Source organism: Vulpes vulpes, chromosome 1, assembly GCF_048418805.1.
Source record: "Vulpes vulpes isolate BD-2025 chromosome 1, VulVul3, whole genome shotgun sequence".
In the NCBI taxonomy this organism is placed as follows: Eukaryota; Metazoa; Chordata; class Mammalia; order Carnivora; family Canidae; genus Vulpes; species Vulpes vulpes.
This window is the reverse complement of record NC_132780.1, coordinates 139,554,402-139,577,918: the sequence shown is the minus strand read 5'-3', so window position 1 is coordinate 139,577,918 and position 23,517 is coordinate 139,554,402. Positions and strand designations below refer to the sequence as shown.

The following is a 23,517-nucleotide window of genomic DNA, read 5'->3' as shown; positions in this document are numbered from 1 at the left end:
CATACACACGCTGCGTTTTGATAAATTATTGGTTTTCAAAAAAAAAAAAAAAAAAACTCACATCTTAAATAAAAATGTACTCAAAATAGATTAAGGATTAAAACATAAATTTATAAAAATGTTTTTTTTTATTTTTTTTTAATTATTTATTTATTTATTTATGATAGTCACACAGAGAGAGAGAGAGAGGCAGAGACATAGGCAGAGGGAGAAGCAGGCTCCATGCACCGGGAGCCCGACGTGGGATTCGATCCCGGGTCTCCAGGATCGCGCCCTGGGCCAAAGGAAGGCGCTAAACCGCTGCGCCACCCAGGGTTCCCAAATTTATAAAAATGTTACCAAACAAACAGAAAAAGACTTTTGGGGAGCCAGGGCTGGGTGAAGAGTTTTTAGATCTGACACTAAAAATACCCAGAAAAGAAAACACTGATAAATCGGTCTTCAAAATTAAAATCTTTTTGCTCTGCCGAAGATCCCATGGAGAGAACACGAGGATAAGCTGCGGAGTGGGGAAGTGTGTCTGTAAACCACACACCTGACAGAGTTCTTGTATCTAGAGTAAAGAAATCTCAGAACAAAGAAACAATCCAGTGAGAAAATGGGCAAAAGACTCAAATGGATTCCACCAGATAGCAAATAAGCACATCTCACCATTAGAAAAATACAAGTTAAAGTCACAATGAGCTATTATTATTGCACATCTGTCAGAATGGCTAAAGCAACCAAAAATAGTAATACCAAATATTGGTGAGGATGTGGGGAAACTGGATTACTCATACATTGCTAGCAGGAATGAAGATGGTACAGCTACTCTGGGAAAGAGGTTCCCTCTTAACATTAAACCTGCAGTTAACAGAGGACCCAGCAGTCACATTCTTGGATGTGAATTGCAGAGAAACGAAAGTTATGTTTACATAAAAACTGATACACAAATGTGCATAGCCGCTTTATTCATGATAGGCCAAAACTGAAAACAGCCTTGAGGTTCCTCAGAGTGTGAATGGTTAAACACACTGTGGTACATCCATACCATGAAATATGACTCAGCCAAAAAACCCAAAGGAACTACCTACACACAACCTGGATGGCTCTTACTCATGCTGAGTGAAAAAACCCAACTTTGTAAGGTTCTAATTCCATTTATATTAACAATCATTTTTTTTAAAAAGTAAACTCTATGTCTAACATGGGGCTCAAACTCATGACCCTTGAGATCAAGCGCTGCATGCTCCACCAGCTGAGCCAGCCGGGTGCCCCCATTTCAATTAACAATCTGTAAATACAATTATAAAGATGGAGAACAGAAGAGTGGCTGTCAGGGATTATGGAGAGACAGTACGAGGAAGGTGCTGGCAGTGATAGAAATGTTCTTTATCTTGATTGTGGCAGTTGTTACATGAATCCACACATGACAAAACTGTACAGAACTGTGCACACACAGAGGACAAGGTGAATCCAAGTAAGCTCTGTGGGTTGTACCGATGCCAGTCTCCTGGGTTTGACACTGCATCTGTTATACAAGATGCTACCGCTGGGGGACCCTGGGCCAAAGGTACATGGGACTTTTGGGGGGGGGGGGGGCAACATCCTGTCAATCTGTAACTTCAAAATTAGAAAAAAAAGGTCTCAGAGAGAGATGTAGGATGACCTATTTACAGACTAAATGACACAGTTTTGGGTTTACTTTAAAACTCCAGGAAGAGAGGCATGTGGGTGGCTCAGCTGGTTAATGGTTCTCTGACTCTGTTTCTGAACAGATTGTGATCTCAGGGTCGTGAGATTGAGCCCCCCACCCCCACTCAACTTGTGCTCTCTCTCTCAAATATATAAAATCTTAAAAAAAACAAAAACTCCAGGAAGAAAAAAATAAAGGAAAAAAAGTGGGAGAAATCGATGAAACAGAATTAAAAAGATGTTGCTCAGTGTTGAAGCTGGGGTGAAGGATATACAAGGAAAACATACATACTTTCTCATTCTGTATTTGAAAAGTTCCAGTGTAGAAAGTTTTATATAGTTCCCAGGGATACTTAGTCCAACAGAAGGACTAAACTTTTATCTGTCTGCAGTCTTATTCATTCTTGTGACTTCTGAATACAAATTAAGTTCAAAGTACATCATTCTGTTTCATTTGCAAAGTTTTTATTATGATCTTTTATTGAGAACTCATAAATCGCATTCTTAAATCTGGCTCTGTTTACTACTTTTTCCCTCTGAGAAGTCTCCCAAAGTTATAAAAAATAGAAATTTATAAATATACGTTGAAAATTATGCACAGTTTTTACACAACAATAGTCGGGTCAGCCTTTCAACCTTTCTAATCATCTCCCTGGGGCTCTCATCCAGAATTACTCAACAGCCCAAGTGGCAGCTCTGTCCCAAACCCACCTCTCCCCTCAGCATCGTGGCATTGGGCTGGTGCTGCTTTTGCACAGTAGTGGTGAAAGAGGAACCACAGATGTGCTGACTGGGGTGGCTCTTTCTGCTCCCTGGCAGAAGAGAAGAGCAAACTGGAAAGGTCTCAGCCCTGGATCTGCCAGGGTTCAAACCTGGGCCTGTAAACTCAGCTGGCCAAGAACTGCCAGGAGCCGGATCACAAACTCAGCAAAGGCCCACTCTGACTCCAGTCCAGTAGGAGGGTTTCAGGCCACTACAAACCTGAAAAAATGCTCCGTTGCTGGAGAACCCAAACATCTCCCGGGCATGCCCCAGGGACTGAGGAGTGGCTCTTTGCCTTCAGGCAATGGGATTGAGGGCCCTAGAGTAACTGTGAGGCCAGAGGATGTCTAGTTTTTCAAGTTTTCAGTCACCTACAGCATGGAAGATGAGAAGAGGACTCTGGAAGCAGAGCATCAGGAAAGTTCAGTATGGCCCTGAGGACACTAACCCAGGGAACAACTTGTTTATCCTGTGTGAACTTCCAGGAATCACAGGCATTTTTCTTCTTTGGACTTGGTTTTTAAATCTCTTCCTTTGGAGACCAGCCAAAGGGGATCAACTTACCCAACATCTTCCTTAACATTTGGGTTTTTTTTTGTTGTTGTTGTTTTTGTTTTTGTTTTTGGTTTAGGGTACATCAGGATGAAGTCTTCTCTCCCCAGAGAGGAAAAGAGGTGGAACAGATTCAGACCTGCTTCCAGAAGAACACCCTGGCTTGGCCTGCAGGCTCTTCTCAGCCCGCTTGCACCATAAGGTAGGACCATGCATGGCCTTCTGTCCGCAATGGACTTTTGGCAGAATGGCCAGGCCCATCCCTCAAAATCTCATTCTCCACCCCCACTCCCCACCATCAAATCTTCTTCCTGTTGTTTAAAATTGGTGATTCCTCTACAAGTCACAGTATCAAATATCCACTGATTTAGGCTCTTGTCCAAGAAAACTTCTTTTCCTGGGATGAGGCAGGACTTAGTTGGCAGTTCCCAAGCACACATCCCACAGAGGGACAGGACAGTCAGGGATAAATCCCTCAGGAGAGCACGCTACCCTACAAGTGCTGATGACAGAGTCAGTGCTGCCCTTAAGTGTCACTCTCCTCTGTGTTTAACATCATCTGTGCAGACCTGTCTTCTAGAGTTCAAGGGAATAAAGTCCTGACACAACGGAAGTACTGGCTGCTCCTGTGCCCCACAGTTTCACCAGGTTGATTAACAAAGTCTGATCGTTACCATCATGCCTTCCTCCACCCAAATATCCAGTGAAAACAGGTAATCTTCATATGGAGTTTGCTATCAAAATCATGCTCAGTCGCATCCTGCTGCCTTAGCTTGACCATGAGGAGGCCACCCTCTCTGCTTCCCTCCAGTGGCTTTAACTGCCCCCAGGAGAGTGGTGTCTGCGTCTCTGTACAAGGCAGGCTTCCTTCTCGGCTCACGAGAGGGACCTAGAAAGAAGAGGAATCCATGGAGCCTGCCTGGTGGGGGCCCCACCTGCTCTCCTTCTCCCTAGAGGGGGACTCTAGGGAACTCTAGGGTGGTGAGGGCTGGTCCCCGGGCTGCAGGACACTCAACTTCTTTCCAACAAGAGGTATATATAGGGGATGAGTGAGAAGAGGGAAAAGGAAAAGAGGAGCTTTCCCCAAGGCTCAGACCCACTGGGGAGCCTCTCTTTTTTGCCAGGGAGCAGAAAAGACCGCATCGGTTGGCCAGAGAAGCCTCTCCGCACCCAGCCTCCAACTCACTTCTTCCTGCGAATCTTGGGTTTCTTCACAGGTCGCAGATAGGGGTTATCAATGACGGTCTCTTCCCCATTCCGGCTTCCTGATAAGGAGGGGTTCTGCTGCAGGACAGAGGTGTTCTCCTTCTCGGCTCCAGAATCATCCTTTGAGCAAAACCCGAAATAAAGCAAAATACCAATGGCATAAGGAAAGAGATCATGCCCATAATAAGAACTACTATTAGCATCCCTTTCGTCAAGAAATTAGAAGCCTAGAGACCACTTTCTTTCTAATGTATCTAACTCTGTCCAAAGAAATGAGCAGGGGCCAGCTATCAGAGGAAGATGAGACCAACAGCTTGGACACGGGGGAACAGAGATCACCAAACTGTGAAACTCTTGAAAAGGCAAGGGCATGAGTTAGGATAGAGCCCTAGCAGGGGCAGGGAGTCAGGGATGAACATTTAGATGCTCAAGGAGGAAACCCAGCCTATAGGAAGATAAAGAAAAAGAGAAGTGACCCATGATGTTTTGCAGGACACAGGGCCAGAACAAATCATGTGCACAGGGCATCTCCTGGACCAAACTGAATGCAAATCATAATTGATCTCCCCCAGATTCTCAAATATCTGGTACCTGCAACAGGTACCAACGATCATATTGCAGCAGACGCCAGACATTTCTTGAGCCCTAAGGGTTCCCACCAGGGCAAAGACAGCACGAAGGTGCCAACACAGGAATGCCAACGATAATCCCCATCTGTGACCTGTGGGTCAGCTCTTCCACTGTTTGCTTTTTGAGGAAAGTGATTTGGAAGAAAAGTTTATAGGTTTACATATATTCAACATGATCTCGATTAAAACATTTTTTAACTATAAAGTGTGTACACATAGTAAAAATAGGTTGAAATATTAAAAACAGATTCTGGGAATATGCGTGATTGATTCTCCTTTCCTTATTATACTCTCTTCCATTTTCCAAGTTATTTAAAATGAGCAGAAGCTGCAGGGTAAGGTGGAGAAAAATCACATCAAGGACCTGGCCCAGAAGCTCAGGCCAGGCTTGAGGGACTGGAAGTGACCAGAAGAAGCTGTCTGGGCTGCGCCCCCTGGTGACTGGTCACTGAGATTCCCATTCCGTAACTGAGGCAAAAGAGGACCTGACCTCAACCAGGAGATTCTGTGGTCAAAACACAGCAGGGTAGAGGATACTGTGATTGGATGACATGAATGACAGGTTCTCCCACAGGGACGGCAGGCCTAGGACAGGGACTCCAGTCTCAGGCTTAGTGAGCTTCAAGAAACCCTTCAGATTCTGCTGCATGCCCATCCCCGCCCCACCAATTCTGTTCTCTCTCCAAACCCAGCTCCATCCAGGGTCCCTGTGCTTTGCCTCCCCAAAACCTGATTCAGTGGGATCACAACGTGATCTACAGTTGTTGTGGACTTTCTAGAGGTTCTCTTGAAAACAAGTGCCCCAATGTCAACCTCGCTCATGCCAGGCACGGGGTCTGACCATGATCGAACCTGCCTGGGATTTCTGGCTCCCAATCTTTTCTGAAGTTCTTAATGGCTTATTTAGTAACTCACCCCCTGCTCCCCTATTGTCCTTTCTCTATTGGAAGATCCCTGTCTTGAAGTTACTGAAAGCTCATTTCAACCATGCCTGAAATGTTTCCTGAGATAATAAGGATGGAAAGGCCAACCAGGGGCACAGAAAGGCCAGCCCTGGAACCTCTGCCGGAGGGCACTAGGCTCCCTCCACTCGGCTCACTTGTCTCACAAGGCCAGGATGTGGGTCCTGAGTCATGGGACAACAGCTTCTCTTCTCCCAAGTAGAGCTGGAAATGTCACTTGCTTGTCTCTTTCAGGGACAGGCAGCCTTGAGATAGGGATAGGAGTGGATAAAAGTAAAGTACCAAACTAACTGAGATTTGCTTCTAAAAGTCTGTCGGGAGCTCCCGGGGTGAGCTTTGGTGAGCCCCACGTACCCTGGGGTGACTGCAGCGCCTCACAGTGTCCAACACTGTTTCTCTACACTGACCGCGTGCACCCCTCCGCCCTCACCTCTCTCCTGACCCCCAGGCTCGCACTGCCACCTGCACCGCCACCTGCTCACTCCACATCTCCACCTGGCATCCAGGAGGTGCTTCAAAGCTCCATGCCAGAAACTGAACTCCAGCCCAGCCCCTGAGTGCCATATCTAACCTTCCAGCTGTTTAAGACAAAGCGTCCTCCTCGCTTTTCTTTCTCAGACCTCCTACATCCAAACTGTTAGGATAACTTCTTGGCCTGACTTTCAAAGTATAGGTAGGATCTGAGCACCTCCACTCTCTCGAGTGCAGGCACCCTGCTGGACCCACCGGATCTCTTGTTAAGACTACCGCAGCAGCCAGCAGGCCTCCCCACTAGTCCGGGTCCCTCTGCTGTTCCACACCCTCCCCTGACACCCATCTCACCCCATTACAAGCCAGTTTCCAAAAGCTGCCTGCAGGGTCCGATCTAACCCGCCCTCTGCCTCTCTTCCCCTGCTGCCCTCCACCATGGCCCGACTCACCTCTGTGTTGTTCCTCAGGGCCTCTGCACTGGCTGTCCCTTTCCAGAATGCTCTTCCCCACATAGCCACATGGCTCACTTGCTCACTTTCTTCAAGTCTCTTGTCAAATGTCTCCTTCTCCGTGATATCTACCCTGACCACCCTATTTAAAACCGAAACTTCCATCTTTTACCCTGGATCTTGTCCTGCCCGGTCCCCTTGCCCCGACAATAGCATCTGCATCTTTAATGTACTGTGAATGATTTATTTACATATCACGTTTATTGGTGTTCCCCTACTGCCAACACACAGGCTTCCAAAAGGCAGATGTTTCGTTTGCTCTGTTCACCGAGGTATCCCAAGCACCCAGAACAGTATCTGGCACATACAGGGACTGAATCAATACTGGCTGAGTTAATGAATGGTCCTTTGTTCATAAAAGAACAAAAGTTTAGACTGCTATTGTCTGCAGGAGGCAGCTAGTGCAAATACACAAGGGGAAAAAAATGCTCTTATACACTAATTCAAAATGAATAGCCCCTTTATATGTTCAAGTAGATGGAGAAACAGGAACCAGGTTAAACAAAGTAACCACCTAGCAACAGTCCTTGAAAGACATGCTGCCACTGCTAAGTGGAAGAAAAATTTAAAGTACCTGCTGTTTAATTCACTGTAATGACATCTGTAAACCATAGATAGAAAAGACAAATGTCTATATTGTGGTTTACGTATTATAGTTACATTCCACAGTTATATCCATACAGTGGAACACGATGAAACCATAAGGAGGGCTAAAGAAGCTTCTGACCTCTACATACGGAATGCTCACCAAGATATATCAATAAAGGAAAAACAAAGGGAGAGTGGTCTGTGATTTGCTATTTGTGTTAAAAATGAGGAAATTGCATCTTTAGAAGGATACATGAGACTGGTGATACTGGTGGCTTTGTAGGAGGGAAAGTGGATGACAGGGAACAAGGAAGGGATAAAGACTTTTGGCCATACATTTCTTTCTACACGGTAAATTCTGAAACAGGATTCTATTTGTCATTCATACAGAATAATACAAATAAATCCAATCAATTGTATATCAAGTGTTGCTAGAATCCTTTGCTTGAGGTCTTTTTATATTTATTTATTTACTTTTAATAGAAGAGCAGGTGGTCATACAGCCTAAAACGGTGGGAGGCTGGGGGAGGGGAGCATACAATGGGTGCCAGGAGCTGCCAGGCACCTGATGTCCGTTGCTGGGTTAGCTGCTCCTATTCTTGCTTGTATTCGTGAGGACACAGATTCAGATGTCAGGGTCTGCAAGCCCGGTCACGTTATCTGGAAAGCAGAGCCAGGCCAGCGTGACTCTGAGGGTCGGGTATTCCTACTCTTTGCCGTCTGGCTTGGCCTCTCAGTGCCCTGGAGCCCCACTGGCGGCTCCAAGGTCCTGCAGCCTGGGTTCATTCACGGCCACGACCTCGCCTGGGTCATCACCTGGGGTGTCAGGTAACACATCTGCAGGCCATTTAGCTACTTGGTACTTACAAAGGGATGGTAGTTTTGCTTAGAAGAGTCCTCCTTTTCATAAGGTGAACCTCATCTTAGTCCATGACCCAATCACCATATCTCAGACCAAATTAACTGAGTCCAACACGGAAGTGTAGAATAACAAGTTCCTCTGCTTTAGGTAAAGCCATGGGCTTCCAGCCCTAATTCTGAAAGGAATAATCCAACATTAAAGAAACCTGTGTTCAAGCAAGGAGGCCTGTCGGCAAATAATAAAAGACAGCAGAGGCAACTTTCCACCCCCATACTGGGGCTGCTGGCTGCCACCTGCTGCATGGACCTTGGAGAACACACAGAATGCTTGGTTCAACTGCAACCACCAAGGCATCCTTTGCTTCAAAGCCAGGGCTGGTCTTAAAGGATGGATGAATATGGTAAGTGGACCATAGGGCCCTGCAGGCCTTAAAGGCGTCTGAGTGTCTCACAGTTCTGTGGCTGTACTTGGCACTTTCTCACAATGATGCAGGAACAAGAGTGGGGTCTTATACTTGTATGTGCTGAGTACAACCCATTGATAACCAGATGAGAACATCCACGAGTTATGACGGGCACATCTCACCCACCTCTATCCCTGTGCCCACGCACTCTATCTCCTCCCCTGGGAATGAAATGCCCATAACAAGGCCAACCCCTCCACCATGCCCTGTCCCCTAGATCCCTTACCTCTCACCTACCAAAGACCATCAATCCAAAATGTTTCTTTCTCTCCTGCATCCTCTTTTCCTCTCTACCAGATCATTCCCATCAGCATACTGACATCCTGTTATTTCTTTTATCTTAAAGAAACAAACAAAAATAAAAACGCCTCTCTTAACGCCTTAACGTCCCCTCTTTGGCCACCACTCCATTTTTCTCCTTCCCTTTACAGCAAAATTCCTTGAAACAATTGTCTATAGGAGTGCTGCCCAACAGAACTTTCTGCAATGGCATGTATTCACGTCTACACTGCTCCATATGGTAGCCACTAGCCATAGGTAGCTATCTGAAAGGTGGATGGTGTGACTATGAAACTAAGAATTTGGGGATCCCTGGGTGGCTCAGCGGTTTAGCACCTGCCTTTGGCCCAGGGCGCGATCCTGGAGTCCCGGGATCGAGTCCCATGTCAGGCTCCCGGCATGGAGCCTGCTTCTCCCTCCTCCTGTGTCTCTGCCTCTCTCTCTCCCTCTCTGTCTAAAATAAATAAATAAATAAACAAACAAACAAATAAAAATAAATCTTTAAAAAAAAAGAAACTAAGAATTTTTCGTTTTATCTCAATTATATTAGTTTATTTTTTAAATTTCTTTTTAAGATTTTATTTTTAAGTAATCTCTACACCCAACATGGGTCTTGAATTTATAGCCCTGAGATCAAGAGTCACACATTCCACCAACTGAGCCTGCCGGGCACCCCTAATTTCAGTTTAAATGGACACATGTGCCTACTGTAACAGCACAAGTCTATACTTATGAAGCCCAATTCCTCTTCTCCTTTTTATCCTTACCCACTCCCAAGGTGCTCACCCCATCTCATGGTTTTAAACACGATCGACATATTGGTGACTCCCTAAGTTGCATCTTTAGCCCTAATGGCTTCTCAAACTCCAACTCATATATGCATCTCTCCACCTGACACCACCACCACCTGGATGTCTAATAAGCATCTCAGGCTTCCCTGTTTAACGGGAACTCCTGCCCCTCCACCATCCACCTGGCCCACCCAGGGGTTCCCTATCTTGGCTGAAGGCAACTCCACCTTTCCTGTTGTTTAGGCAAAATGCCTGGCATTCCTCTTTGGCGCGCTCTCTCTCTCTCTTTCTCTCTCTCTCGTATCTCACACCCACACCATTGCTTGGCTCTGCTCTGAAAATAGTGTAAAATCTGACCAAATTATCTATCTGGCCACATCTCATTGTCTTCGCTTCTACACCCTCAGTTTACTGCAGAGCCTCCTAAGATGTCTCTGCTTCTGCTTCTGCCCTTACCTTCTGCAGTCTACTCTCAACTCGACTGACCTTGTCAATAAACCTACATCAGATCCCAACCTTCCTCTGCTCAGAATTCCCAATAGCTCCCACCTTACTGAGAAAAAGCCGCCATGTTTAATATGGGCTTTAAGATGTTCATGTCACCTTGGGAGCTTTGCTGTCCTTTACTACAACAGCTCCCACCTCAGGGCCTCTGCATCTCCTATGCCCTCTGCAAGGAATGCTCTCCTCCCAGATATGTACAAACCTTGTTCCCTTCAGGTTTTCCCTCAAATGTCACCTTCTCAGTCACCCTATCTAGTACCACATCCTCTCATACCCATATTACTTCCTATCTCCTAATTTATCATTTTTCCGTAGTGACACAAGGGCAGGAAGTTTTGTCTATTTTGTCTCCTACTAATTCCCCAGTACTCAAAATTGCTTGGCTCCAGCAGATACTTGTTTGATACTTGGTGAATGGATGAATGAAGCCCCAGGACGTGGACTTGTCTCTCACCCAAGAGATCATGTCACACTTGGATCATCATGAGCCCGTCACACAAGCCCAGAGACCCAGGGTAGGTGGTGTCTACTTCACAGGGTGACAGGCTGAGGGCAGCAGGGGTGAGTTTTGGGGGTACTGTGAAGCAGGCAGAAGGCAGGACCCACCGTGCTGATATGAAGAGGAAGGTTCTCTGTGTCTGTCTGCTCATCCTGCTCCGAGGAATCCGTCTCTTCCATCTGTTGCATCTCCAGCTCCGACGGGAGAAGTGCTGTCAGGTAGGGGATGGTGAAAGGCCTGGCAGCGATCACTGGGAAGTTGGAAGAGAGGCACCATTCCAGTCACAGCGTCCTTGCAGCTGCCCAACAGCCTTACAACAGAGTCGTGAGCAGCAACGAACAACAGTCATGGTGACGCGCTCTCAACACTCAATCACAGGTCAAGTGACATCCTACACGTTATCTGTAATCCTTGCCTCCACCCTATTAAGTACAACTGCCAGCCTCATCTTACAGATGAGGACCCAGGCATAGAGCAACCTCGTCAAGCACAAAGAAACTGGCAGAGTGGCATCTCAATTTGGGCAATCCGACTTCAGAGCCCACTTTTACAAGTATAACTAAACTCAGAACTGGGGCTGAATCCTCACAGAGTATCAGCTTAGTGATCCTAGACCCCGCTCAGCCTCATTTCTTGAGCTCGGATATTGATCTCTTCAGCCTAAAGGACTGAAGTCCAAATACTGGACTTGAAAACTCTCTGGATGCAAGTTATATATCCACCGAACTAGAGGGCACTTCAGGTGAGTAAGCATTCCAGTTCTTCCAAAAAGCACAGATTAAGAGAAAAAATTATTAATAAAACAAAAAACCAGGGGCACCCAGGTGGCTCAGTCAGTCAAGTGGCTATCCTGATCCCAGGGTCCTGGATTAAGCCCAGCATAGGGCTCCCTGCCCAGCGGGGAGCCTGCTTCTCCCTCTGCCTCTCCCCCTGCTTGTGCTTGTTCTCTCTCTGTCAAATAAATAAAATCTTAAAAAGAAAAAATTAAAAGAAAGAAATCATCTACATATACTTCTATAGCAAAATGTGATTAGCAGGAGACACTGAGATTATTTTTGCTAAGGCTCTGATGTAGGGTCCTGTATTCAGAAAGAGCTAAGCCAAATTCTATCTACCAGCTGTGTGACTTGGAGCAAATGACTTCATTTCTTTTCTCTAAAAGCCTCAGCTTCCTATAATGGTGGTGGTAACAGTTCCTAACTCATAGGTTCACGAGAGGATAAGGGGTGTGATTAGTACAGTGTCTGGCACTTATGAACTGTTAGTAGCTCTTACTCCAGGCCCAGGCACACAGTGAGCACTCAATAGGGCCCGGCTGACTGAATCAGTCACCCAAACCAATCTCTCTCACTCACATCTGAAAAAACTGAGGCCTACAGAGATGAAGTAATGTGGGCATGCTGTGAAATGGTACCACTGCGATGAGAAATTCAGTGACATAGAACCTATGAAAGGACATCATGAAAGGCAAAGACTGGGGGGTGTTCTGTAACTGCCCTGCCCTCCTACTACCAGGGCTGCCACTTCTACTGCCCAGGGTCAGTCATCCTCAAGGTAGCTGAACCTCAATCTGAAACAGCCAATCCCAAGAGAGGCCATAACATTTTACAGTCACCAGTTAGGGACAGGGCCTGAAGACCTGGGAAAAGGAGCCAGAAATGTGAAGAATAAGCTGCCCCAAGACAAGGACAGAGCTTTCATTTCTTCCTACCGTACTAAAAGGGAAGATAGTGCAATTATTTCAAATGACAAGGCAGGGTACACCGAGGGGAGAGATTCTCACATGGAAACGTGCTGACGTCGTCTTTGAAAAGACTCTGGGTCTCGCCTGTTTTCGCCATAAAGCGGGTGAGCGCACGCTCCACATCTCGTCTCTGGGATGCAGCCTTCTCTCGCAGGACCTGGTAGTCTGACACAGGCTCGCGGTACGTCTGTAAGGAGAACAGCAGAGACACTAGAGTAATACCAATGGATCATTCTTGCTGTTGTGATGTCCTTTCACCCTCTCAATGACCCACTGACATTATCTGGAGCCGAGATCCCCAAGAGCAGTGGAAAGGCAGAAAGAAAATTCTGTAACTATCCCTAATATTTATTTTTAAGTTAAAAGTTAAGAAAGGCACAGATATTTACTATAGTGATTGCCCCTGGCCTTCAGGTAATTTCTGGGACAGCTGGTCTCAGGCATAAGAAATGCACCCCAAAGGAAGAGTGGGAATCCTCCACTCCGACCCAGGAAAGCCTTGACAGGGGGCACCAATTCCACCGTTGTAATGTGACATCCTGCAGTATGTGAGCAGCTGCTTAAGTATCGGCTTGCTTTCTTTTCTTTTCTTTTTTTTTAAAGATTTTATTTATTTATTCATGAGGGCCACAGAGAGAGGCAGACACATAGGCAGAGGGAGAAGCAGGCTCCCTATGGGGAGCCTGATGTGTGATTCGATCCCTACGGGGAGTCTGATGTGGGACTCGACCTGAGCCAAAGGCAGATGCTCAACCACTGAGCCACCCAGGTGCCTTCAGCTTGCTTTCTTAAACCCAACTTTTGCAAAGTGGATACACTGTCCCAAAGGAGTCCCTCCAAGAAACACAGACTGAGGATATTAATGTAAAAGCAAGTTGAACAAGAAAATGGTGGGCTGACACTCCTCTGGCTCCTAATTATGAGCTCTTCGGCAATCACGTCACAGAGTGTAAGAGAACCCAGATCTCATGAGGATGAGAACTTAGCTACAACATTTTAAACTGTAACGGTAAACTGACATTTTAAACATGACCAAAAAAGCAACTACTCTTCATGATACAGAAACTAGATTTTTTTTTTTGTTGAAGATTTTATTTAGTTATTCATGAGAGACAGAGAGAGACGCAGAGACACAGGCAGAGGGAGAAGCAGGCTCCATGCAGAAAGCCCCACATGGGACTCGATCCTGGGTCTCCAGGATCATGACCTGGGCTGAAGGCAGCGCTAAACTGCTAAGCCACCGGGGCTGCCCCGCTAAGCCACAGGGGCTGCCCGAAACTAGATTTTTGAAAGCAGCACTAGAACCACTTGGCAGTATCTACTAAAGCTAAACACATGCATCCCCGATGGCCTAGCCATCCCACCCCTGGGTATATGTTCAACAGAATGCAAACATATGTGCACTAAAAGACATTAATGGGTTGAACCATATGTATATAATTATGAGTATCTGACAGTTGTTGATTTACAAAAATTGTAGTTCCCATAGTTTAACCTAAGCTAGAATGTTCACAGCAGTGCCATTTGTGTAGGCCAAAACCTAGATTAGCTCAAATGCCAAAAGATTATATATATGTTGAATAAACTTCAACTACATGCAGCAGCATGGAGGAATCTCAAAAATATAATGTTGAGTGAGAGAAGCCACATAGTTTATATAAAATACAACAATAGACAAAAGAATTTATGGTGATAAAAATTAGATTGCCTTTGGGAGCTAGTCACTGAAGGGGAATAGGCACCTTTAGGAATGCTAGTTTATGGTGGTGGTGGTGTTTTTTAAAGATTTTATTATTATTATTTTTTAAAGATTTTATTTATTTATTCATGAGAGACACAGAGAGAGAGGGGGGCAGAGACACAGGCAGAGGGAGAAGCAGGCTCCATGCAGGGAGCCCAATGTGGGACTCGATCCCAGGTCCCCAGGATCACGCCCTGGGCTGAAGGCAGATGCTCAACCGCTGAGCCACCCAGGGATCCCTAAAGATTTTATTTTATTTATTTATTTTTTAAAAGATTTTATTTATTTGTTCATTATAGACAGATGGAGAGAGAGAGAGAGAGAGAAGCAGGCTCCATGTTGGGAGCCTGATGCAGGACTCGATCCCAGGACTCCAGGATCATGCCCTGGGCCAAAGGCAGGCACTGAACCACTGAGCCACCCAGGGATCCCCTAAAGATTTTATTTTTAAGCAATCTCTGCACCCAACGTGTGGCTTCCTTCCCTGGGGATCAAAAGTCACATCCTCAGGGTGCCAGGGTGGTTCAGTTGGTCAAGTGTCTTCGGGTCCTGGGATTGAGCCCTGCATCAGCTCCCTGCTTGGTGGGGAATCTGTTTCTCCTTCTGCCCCTCCCCCATTTGTGGTTTCTCTCTTTTTATTTTTTAAATTTATTTATTAATGAGAGACAGAGAGAGAGAGAGAGAGAGAGAGAGAGAGGGAGCGGCAGAGACACAGGCAGTGGGAGAACAGGCTCCATGCAAGGAGCCTGACGTAGGACTCGATCCCGGGTCCCCAGGATCAGGCCCTGGGCCGAAGGCGGCACTAAACCGCTAGGCCACCGGAGCTGCCCGGTTTCTCTCTTTTAAACAAATAAATAAAATCTTAAAAAAATAAGTTGTTATTCTTTGCACTCCACGTATGAGTCATTTAAAAAAAAGTAAAAGTCACATCCTCCACTGACTGAGCCAGCCCGGTGCCCCCATGGCTTTTTGTTTTTCTTTTGTTTTTTAGCTCTGGGTGCTAGTTCAATGTATATGTACACTTAGAAAAAAATTCATCAAACTGTACACTTATTATCATGCTTTTCTGTGTGTGATTTTTTTTTAAAGTTTACTAAAAAAAAAAAAAAAAGAGGTATTGGAAATATTTGGAAATATTCCCACTGTTTTTAATGTTAATTCAAATGTGTCACCTAAATGTAAGTTCCCCTATCTATACTTAAACACAGAAACAGGATTTTCAGACTTGTTTAAAATCTTTTCCAAATAAGCTTTGCACAGTGGCAGTACCGTAGCCAATGGGGTTTATCTGAGCATGATTATTGCTAATTAAAATCTTACCCAAATAAAAAATTTAGGTGGATTGTGAATATACTTGTCAAAAACATTAAAATGCAAGATCTTATAATTATTTTTAGGACAACTGTTTGGGATGCCTGTGTGGCTCAGTGGTTGAGCATCTGCCTTCAGCTCAGGGCACGATCCCGGAGTCCCAGAATCGAGTCTCACATCGGGCTCCCTGCAGGGAGCCTGCTTCTCCCTCTGCCTATGTCTCTGCTTCTCTCTGTGTCTCTCGTGAATAAATAAATAAAATCTTAAAAAAAAAAAAAAGAAAAAGACAACTGTTTGACCTTCAAGAATCTGGAAATGTAAAAGTTTTACAAAGGGTGCCTGGGTGGCTCAGTCAGCTAAGCATCTGCCTTTGGCTCAGGTCATGATCCCAGACTCCCGGGATTGAGACACACATCAGGCTCCCTGCTTAGTCTGCTAAGTCTAAGTCTGCTTTTCCCTTTCCCTCTGCTCCTTTCCTTCACTTGTGCTCTCTTTCATTCTCTCTCCCAAATAAATATAACCTTTTTAAAGATTATTTGTTTATTCAGTGCATTTCTGTTGTTCGAGGCCACCTAGTTTGTAGCACTTTGTTATAGCAGGCAGCCCTAGGACACTAACACAGAGCCCACTGGTCAAGGACAATGGCTGTGTTGCAATGGTGGGTGACCATCTATTCCTGAGGTATACACAAATGTCCTAGAGGACTTGCCCCAACAGCCTGCCTGATGGCCACATTTGCACCAGTACATGGGGTGGAGGGGAGGACAAAGGAAGTGTGGAAAACCCCTGGGCACACCACATCTTCCCCAGGGAAGGTGAAACTGCTAGTCTGGCAAACTGAGAATACATCTGAACCATGGAGAACATAATTCTCCTCTACCAGATTGTGTATCAATGAGGACAGAAATTCTGAGTTCTGAACCACCCTTTTACCAACAAACTTTTGGACTCGAGTCTGACAGTTGATAGGAAATGAATACTTTTGCATTAGTCACAGCCCCCAGTGTGGCCCCATCACTCACCGGAGTTTTGATATAGGTGTGGGGGTCAGGGAACTCAGGGAAGTGGCTGGGGATGTGTGGCGGGTGGGGTCGGTTCTGGCCAGCAGTGAGGGCCTTGGGGGTCACCGGCTGGTTGGTCACTGGAGCTGCAACAGAGTTACAACCTGTTACTCCTACATCCAAGGCTGTGGGTCTCTACCCCTTCCCTCCTTTCCTTGAAGTAAATGCCAGACCTCCATGTTCTCTGTACAAGCACTTTGTATTTCTATCAATAAAGGTCCTTTAATGGCTTGAGGACCTGAGGAGGTCACCCCTGCAATGCTCGGCCCTGTTGGATGACCTAGGGGGACAGTACCACATACCACCATCTGCCTGCACGCTTCTCAGGTAGGTGAATGGGGGGCTGTGACAAGGTAACTACATAGGGGAGCATGCCGAAGAGCTAAGGAAATTGAGTGGGCTAGTAGTTTTTTTTCCATAGAACCCAGATGACAAACACTGAGCGAGGCAGGGTAGGTCAGTGTGGGCTAAGGGAAATAAGGAGGGATTAAAAATAGCCCTTTCCAATGCTACCCCGAGAGAATTTCTTAAAAAGGTGCCAGCGTGAAAAGAGTGCTGAGAAAAAAATCTAGTATATTCTCCCCAAGGTCCTACAAGCAACAACTAGGTACTCCCAAGTCAAGTTTATGGCCTCAGTTTATCGAAGGCAGAGGTCATCAAACTTTTTGTGTCAAGGGACAGAGTAAATATTTCAGGTTTTGCCAGCCATACAGCCTGTCACAACCACTTAACTCTGCCATTATAACATGAAAGCCACCATGGATAACAAGTAAATATGGCTGTGTTCCAATAAAATGTTATTTACATAAACAGGCAGTAGGCCACATTAGACCTACAGGCCATAGGTTACTTGACTGAAGACTGAGGCCTTTCACATTTTTCAAACAGTCCTCTTCTGGGGTTGAGGCACAGGAGCCACAGCAATACCTCAGACATGGGTTACCTCTCTGGTAACTAAACTTCACACCCCCATCCTATTAACCTAAATGAAGATCATATTGCAGGTAGCCCACAATGGGAAGGAGCTACAAACCCATCCCAGCCCTATTCAATGTGCATTCATCCCACAACTATTAGTTGAGTGCTTACTTAGTTGCCTCAGTTCAAAGTCACTTACGGGCAGTGATGACCATCCTCTGAGACCGCTTTGCATAAGCAGGGAGAGTGTCCACATTGAAACCTAAGAAACAGGAGAGCAAGAATCACTGCCCAGACAACTGGCAATCGAACACGGAGTGGGGAGTAATACTGCAGCGAAAGAGTTTTGAGGGCTCTGCTGCCACTCAAAAGCAGCTCCAGCAGAATCAATCCCCCAACAGGAAAGTAGGAGGTCTCTTCAATGGGTTCAGAGGAGCCCCCTTTCAGGGAACCCTCTCTCCAGCTAAAAGCAAACCTGGAGACTCACAAGGGAACTCAAGAACATTCAGTGGATGTGGCTGACTCTTGGAGACTATTCTTTCTCTCGGAACTCCACTTTAGCCACACCAGAGGTTTGGAAACTGGGGGTGTACTCACCCATCTCGACAAGTGTGACCACGATATCTGACAGTGTGGGCTGTGTCCTGGCTGTGTGCTCACAGTAGGACTTGGCACTCCTCCCAATTTCTGAAATGTCTAGAAAAGGGTCAAAGGCATAATGTCTTATTCTCAGTTCCCAAAGAGCAAAGTATAGAATTATTAACATAAGAGCCAGCAATTCCGCTCTTAGAAATATACCCAAGTGAACTGAAAACAGATCGTTGCACACTAATGTTCAATGCAGTATTATTCACAATAGCAAAGGTGGGAACAAGCCAGTGCTCATCAACAGATGAATGGCTAAACAAAATGTGGTTTGCACATATGATGGAATGTGATCCAGCCTTCAAAAGGAATGAAATTCTGATACAGGCTACAACAGGGACAAACTTTGAAAATGTTACCCCAAGTGAAATAAGTCAGCCACAGAAAGTCAAATATTTTCAGATGCCACTTATATTTCAGGCACCAAGAAAAAAGAAAATTGATAGAGACAAAAAGTGGATTAGAGGTTACTAGGAGCTTGGGTGGGGCCGGGGGGTGGTGGTGGATGGAGAATTAGCATTATGGATATAGTGTTTCTGTTTAGATGAAGAAAAAGTTCTGGAAATGGCTACTATTAACAGTCATTCAATATTGTGAATATAGGGGCACCTAGATGGGTCAGTCAGTTAAGTGTCTGCTTTCAGCTCAGGTCCTGATCCCAAGGTCCTAGGATCAAGCCCGCATCAAGCTCCCTGCTCAGCTGAAAGCCTGCTTCTCCCTCTCCCTCTGCTGCTTCCCCTGCTTATGCTGTCAAATAAATAAAATCTTTAAAAGAAAAATATTGTGACTGTATTTAATGCCACTGAATTGTTCAATAAAAAAAGGGGGAGGAGGAACAAGTTTTTGTTTCTTCGGCCTGAAGCTGAATTTCTATTTAAGAGTTATTGGGGTGTGTGTGTGATCCTTGGGTGGCTCAGTGGTTTAGCGCCTGCCTTTGGCCCAGGGCGTGATCCTGGAGTCCCAGGATTGACTCCCACATTGGGCTCCCTGCATGGAGCCTGCTTTTCCCTCTGCCTGTGTCTCTGCCTCTCTTTCTGTGTCTCTCATGAATAAATAAATATCTTTTAAAAAAAAGTTATTGGGGTGCCTGGATGGTTCAGCCGGTGGAACATGCGATTCTTGATCCGGGGGTTATAAGTTCAAGCCCCATGTTGGGAGTAGAGATTAGTTAAGAATAAAATTTTTTAAAAAAAGTTATGCCAAAGTTCTTCAGGTAGGGGATCCTTGGGTGGCTCAGCGGTCTGGCACCTGCTTTCGGCCCGGGGCGTGATCCTGGGGTCCCAGGATTGAGTCCCGCATCGGGCTCCCTGTATGGAGCCTGCTTCTCCCTCTGCCTTTCTCTCTCTCTCTCTGTCTCTGTCTCTCATGAATAAATAAATAAAATCTTAAAAAAAAAAAGTTCTTCAGGGAAAGAGGAGGTATGAAGCTCTGAAACTGTGCTGAATTTTACATACAGAAAAGCCTTTTTCTGAGGATAGGTCCACAGATTTCATCAGATGCAAAAGGAGCCCCAAAATGTAAGGATCTCCTGCTCTAGAGGCCCTAATGGTTCGGAAGTTAAGAGCAAGTGGTGACTGAGAGGGAAGGGTGTCAAACTGAAGACCCACCACCAACTCACCAAGACCCACCATCAACTCGTCGCTACCCTGGGCAAGTCACTAGTACTGGCTCCCATACAGGAAAATGGTGGGCAGCATCTGTTTACTGTGGGAAAAATTTAATTAGAATCCTGGTATAGAATGTCTTAGAAATAAGCCAAGTGTCAGTTAAAGTATCTTCACCCATTTGGCTTTTTTCTTTCTTTTCTTAGTAGGTCCTAGGATTTCAAAGGACATGTATAAGAAATGTAGAAAATAGTATTCAGAGACTTTGCTCTGAACCCAGTTTAAGATTGGAGTCCCTAGAAACCAAGCGACTGTAGGCAATAAGCACAAAAACTCTGCCTCATGCTTATAACTAACACAAATCCTAAAACTTTGATACCCAGAGCTCTTAACAACATGGAGCTGCTCAAGCCTGAGTAAGACCTCAGCCTAAGCCATCTATCCTTGGTATTCCTTGGAATGAAGTGGCACTTTTTTTTTTTTTTTTAAAGATTTTGTTTATTTATTTATTCATGAGAGACACAGAGAAAGGCAGAGACACAGGCAGAGGGAGAAGCAGGCTCCCTGTGGGTAGCACGATGTGGGACTCGATCCCAGGATCCTGGGATCACGACCTGAGCCAAAAGTTGATGCTCAACCACTGAAAAAAGCAGCTCCAGCAGATGCTTAAGAGGAAACACTTAGGTGCCTTGGAGTGGCAGACTTTTATACCATTTTCAAGCCTCTTAGTTTCAATATCCACAGCTTTCCAACACAACTATCTCAGCTCCATCCCGCTTGGTGGCAACTATTTCTTCTGAGAGAAAAAAGGCCTTTTGTCCAGTGGTATCAGAAATAATTGCCTCAATCATAAGGATCTTTAAACTCTGAATTCCAAGATTTTTTTCAAAAACTGAATTCTGTTGGGAACTATTAGTCCATTCTTTTTTTTTTTTTTTTTTTATTAGTCCATTCTTTGAGGACAAAAGTTCTCAAAGTGGGGCCTGGGAGTCCTCAGGCAGCCCTGAGATCCTTTCCAGAGTCCACAGACCAAAACTATGTTTATAATTAAGTGAAGACATTCTTTGACTTTTTTACTCATTGTCTCATGTAGTTTTCCAGAGGTTACATGGGCTATGATGATATCATGGCTCTGAGGGATAATAGAATGTGGGCTCATATATGTTTATATTTAAATTTTTTCAATTTTCTTTTTCTTTTTTTTTAAGATTTTATTTATTTATTCATGAGAGAGAGAGAGAGAGAGAGAGAGAGAGGCAGAGACACAGGCAGAGGGAGAAGCAGGCTCCATGCAGGGAGCCCGACGTGGGACTCGATCCTAGGTCCTCAGGATCACGCCCTGGGCTGAAGGCAGCACTAAACTGCTGAGCCACTCGGGCTGCCCTCAATTTTCTAATGTGGCAAAAATCGCTCTATATAAAGCCCATGTAGACAAAACTCCTCAGGATCCTCAATATTTAAGAATCTAAATAGGTTCTAAGATCAAAACATTTGAGATCATTGCTTTAGGAAAACATTTGGTATTTAAAAGTTCCAAACAAACAAAATAATAATAATAAAAAATAAAAAAAAATAAAAGTTCCAGGATCCCTGGGTGGCGCAGCGGTTTGGCGCCTGCCTTTGGCCCAGGGCGCGATCCTGGAGACCCGGGATCGTATCCCACATCAGGCTCCCGGTGCATGGAGCCTGCTTCTCCCTCCGCCTGTGTCTCTGCCTCTCTCTCTCTCTCTGTGACTATCATAAAAAAAAAAAAAAAAAAAAAAGATACATCTCCTTTAAAAAAATAAATAAATAAATAAATAAATAAATAAAAGTTCCAAACACCAGCTGCAGAGAGCCACCTCACCTCAGACCACGTCCTTCCTGGGGCAGCCCACATCGAGTGTCCGATCAAGAACTGAGTACAAATGCAAGGCCCTTTCAGCCTGATGTGGTGTACTCTGAAGGGCAACAGGTGCTCCAGAGGTCCCCACTGAGTCAGTCAATTTTTTATTTGGCCTGAACTGCAGTTAATCTCCCCCCTGCCTAAAGCTTTCTCTCACTTTGATTTGTGTTGATCCCTCAAAAGACAAGTTAAGTAAGCCCATCTCTCATCCCATTCTACTTTCCACCACCCTGCCATGCTGCCACTGCCACCACCACTAATAAAACCCAAGCAGGGAAATACACTGTATATGCAGAAAAGCCTGTGTGAGACCATTCTAGGCTTCTCCAACTCAACGTGTTTCCTCTTAAGCATTTTTTTTTTCCGTTCTATAAAACTTATTTACTCTCCCTCTTTGTATCACATATTATAGCATTTGATTATCCAATATATAGCATCTATTCATGGGACTTGATCATGACTCTGCAACAAAACTATAACTTCCTGGAATATAGAGAACAAGCAGCAACAACAGCACTTACAAACCATCAAGAGGTTACCAGGTTCCTAATATCAAGTGTTTTACACATGCACCTCACTTATCCTCACAACTCCAGGAGATACAAATTATTGTCCTACTTCACAAATAAGGAAATTGAGGTTCAGGAGGTTTAGCAACTTGTTCAAGCTATTAAGTGGCAGAGCGATGACTTACACCCATGTCCATCTGATTCTAAAGCCTGAAAGTCACTTTACTATGTTGTTCTTTTTCCTAAATCCTCTTTAACACTATCAGAGTGCAAGACACAGAACAGATGTTTGGTTGACTCGAAAAGGAGCTATTGTTTCCTGGTACTTACAGCTCTGCAGCATCTCTGTCAATGTTTCCACGGATGCTTTTTCAGCACTCTCAAACCCTGCCTCTGTCAACAAGGAGCTCACGACCACTTGAAGGGTTCGCCTCCGGGCCAGATGGTAGTTATCAGCAGGGTTAGTGGATTGTTTACTTCCTGATCTCTGCGATTCAGCACCCCATTAAAAAAAATTAATTCACCCACAGGACAAGAATGCAATCCAACAGTTCACATATCGTCAATGGCAAGCAAAAGTTCTTTCGCTAAATATGTATTTATCAGTGCTTAATAAAATATGGTAGCCCCTGGTGTTAAGATTTATAAATCCTGGCCAACTGAGTAATCATCGAGTACCCAAGGGGTTCTAAATACTAAGGAGCTACCTAAAACTTAAGATTCTAATAAGTTTTCTTACTTTTTTAGCAGATTATCAAAATATATAGCTGAAAAAACATGCATGATGGGATTGAATTCACATCCATTTCCCAGAAAAAAAAAAAAAAGGCCTTTCTCTTGTTCCTCGCATCTCCACACTCTGTCACTACAAAGAAAAATTAAAACAGCACCACACGATGCTGGGCATAGGAAGGCAAAGGGCAACCGCTCAGAAAAGTAGGAAAGCTAAATTATTCTGAAACGGGAATCCCTCCTAACTCAGGCTGGCCAATAAGAAGGCGAAGCCGGTCTCCCCGAGCCAATCAGGAGGTGTTCCGGGTTCCCAACCCCCAACAGCGGAGGAGCCAATCAGTACACCGGTCCACCAACTCAGGAGGCCGCAGCCAAGTCCCGAGGAGGGGGGCGTTTACGGCCTGAAAGACGCTCCTCCACCCGGAGCTCATGGTGGGGCTGGATTTCTGGCTGCGAGCCTGTTGCCCACACTAGGGGGAAGTTACAGAATGCCCAGACTCTCTCGGCTTCCGCCCCGCGCCTCCCGCCCTTACCGTTCCGGAGCCACCGGCCCCGGCAGTGGCCGCCGTGTCGGCCATCTTGCTCTGGCGTACTGTGCGCGAGCGCAGGGCAGGAT

General features: G+C 45.3%; 1 protein-coding gene and 1 pseudogene across 9 annotated transcripts; one reads left to right on the top strand and one right to left on the bottom strand.

The window, feature by feature from the left end:
• Positions 1-933: 933 nt before the first annotated feature.
• On the bottom strand, positions 934-23,497 carry TAF8 (TATA-box binding protein associated factor 8). 9 transcript variants are annotated; one of them, XR_011996171.1, is made up of 11 exons: positions 23,435-23,497; positions 22,500-22,656; positions 18,124-18,222; positions 17,726-17,788; positions 16,570-16,694; positions 12,535-12,682; positions 10,859-11,001; positions 8,905-9,017; positions 8,221-8,390; positions 4,175-4,314; positions 2,123-3,877 (listed from the first exon to the last, which is right to left on the bottom strand). XR_011996171.1 is itself a non-coding variant. In XM_025990903.2 (9 exons), exons 1-9 carry the CDS (start codon positions 23,477-23,479, stop codon positions 3,865-3,867), a joined length of 933 nt encoding a protein of 310 aa, XP_025846688.1. In that variant the 5' UTR covers positions 23,480-23,497; the 3' UTR covers positions 934-3,864. The 9 variants fall into 9 exon arrangements, 5 of the variants coding, with proteins under 5 accessions (XP_025846688.1, XP_072588109.1, XP_072588098.1 ...); XR_011996173.1 differs by having other exon boundaries at positions 8,916-9,017; XR_003233785.2 differs by having other exon boundaries at positions 4,175-8,390.
• Positions 15,485-15,611, top strand: LOC112914263 (U4 spliceosomal RNA; annotated as a pseudogene).
• Positions 23,498-23,517: the final 20 nt, after the last annotated feature.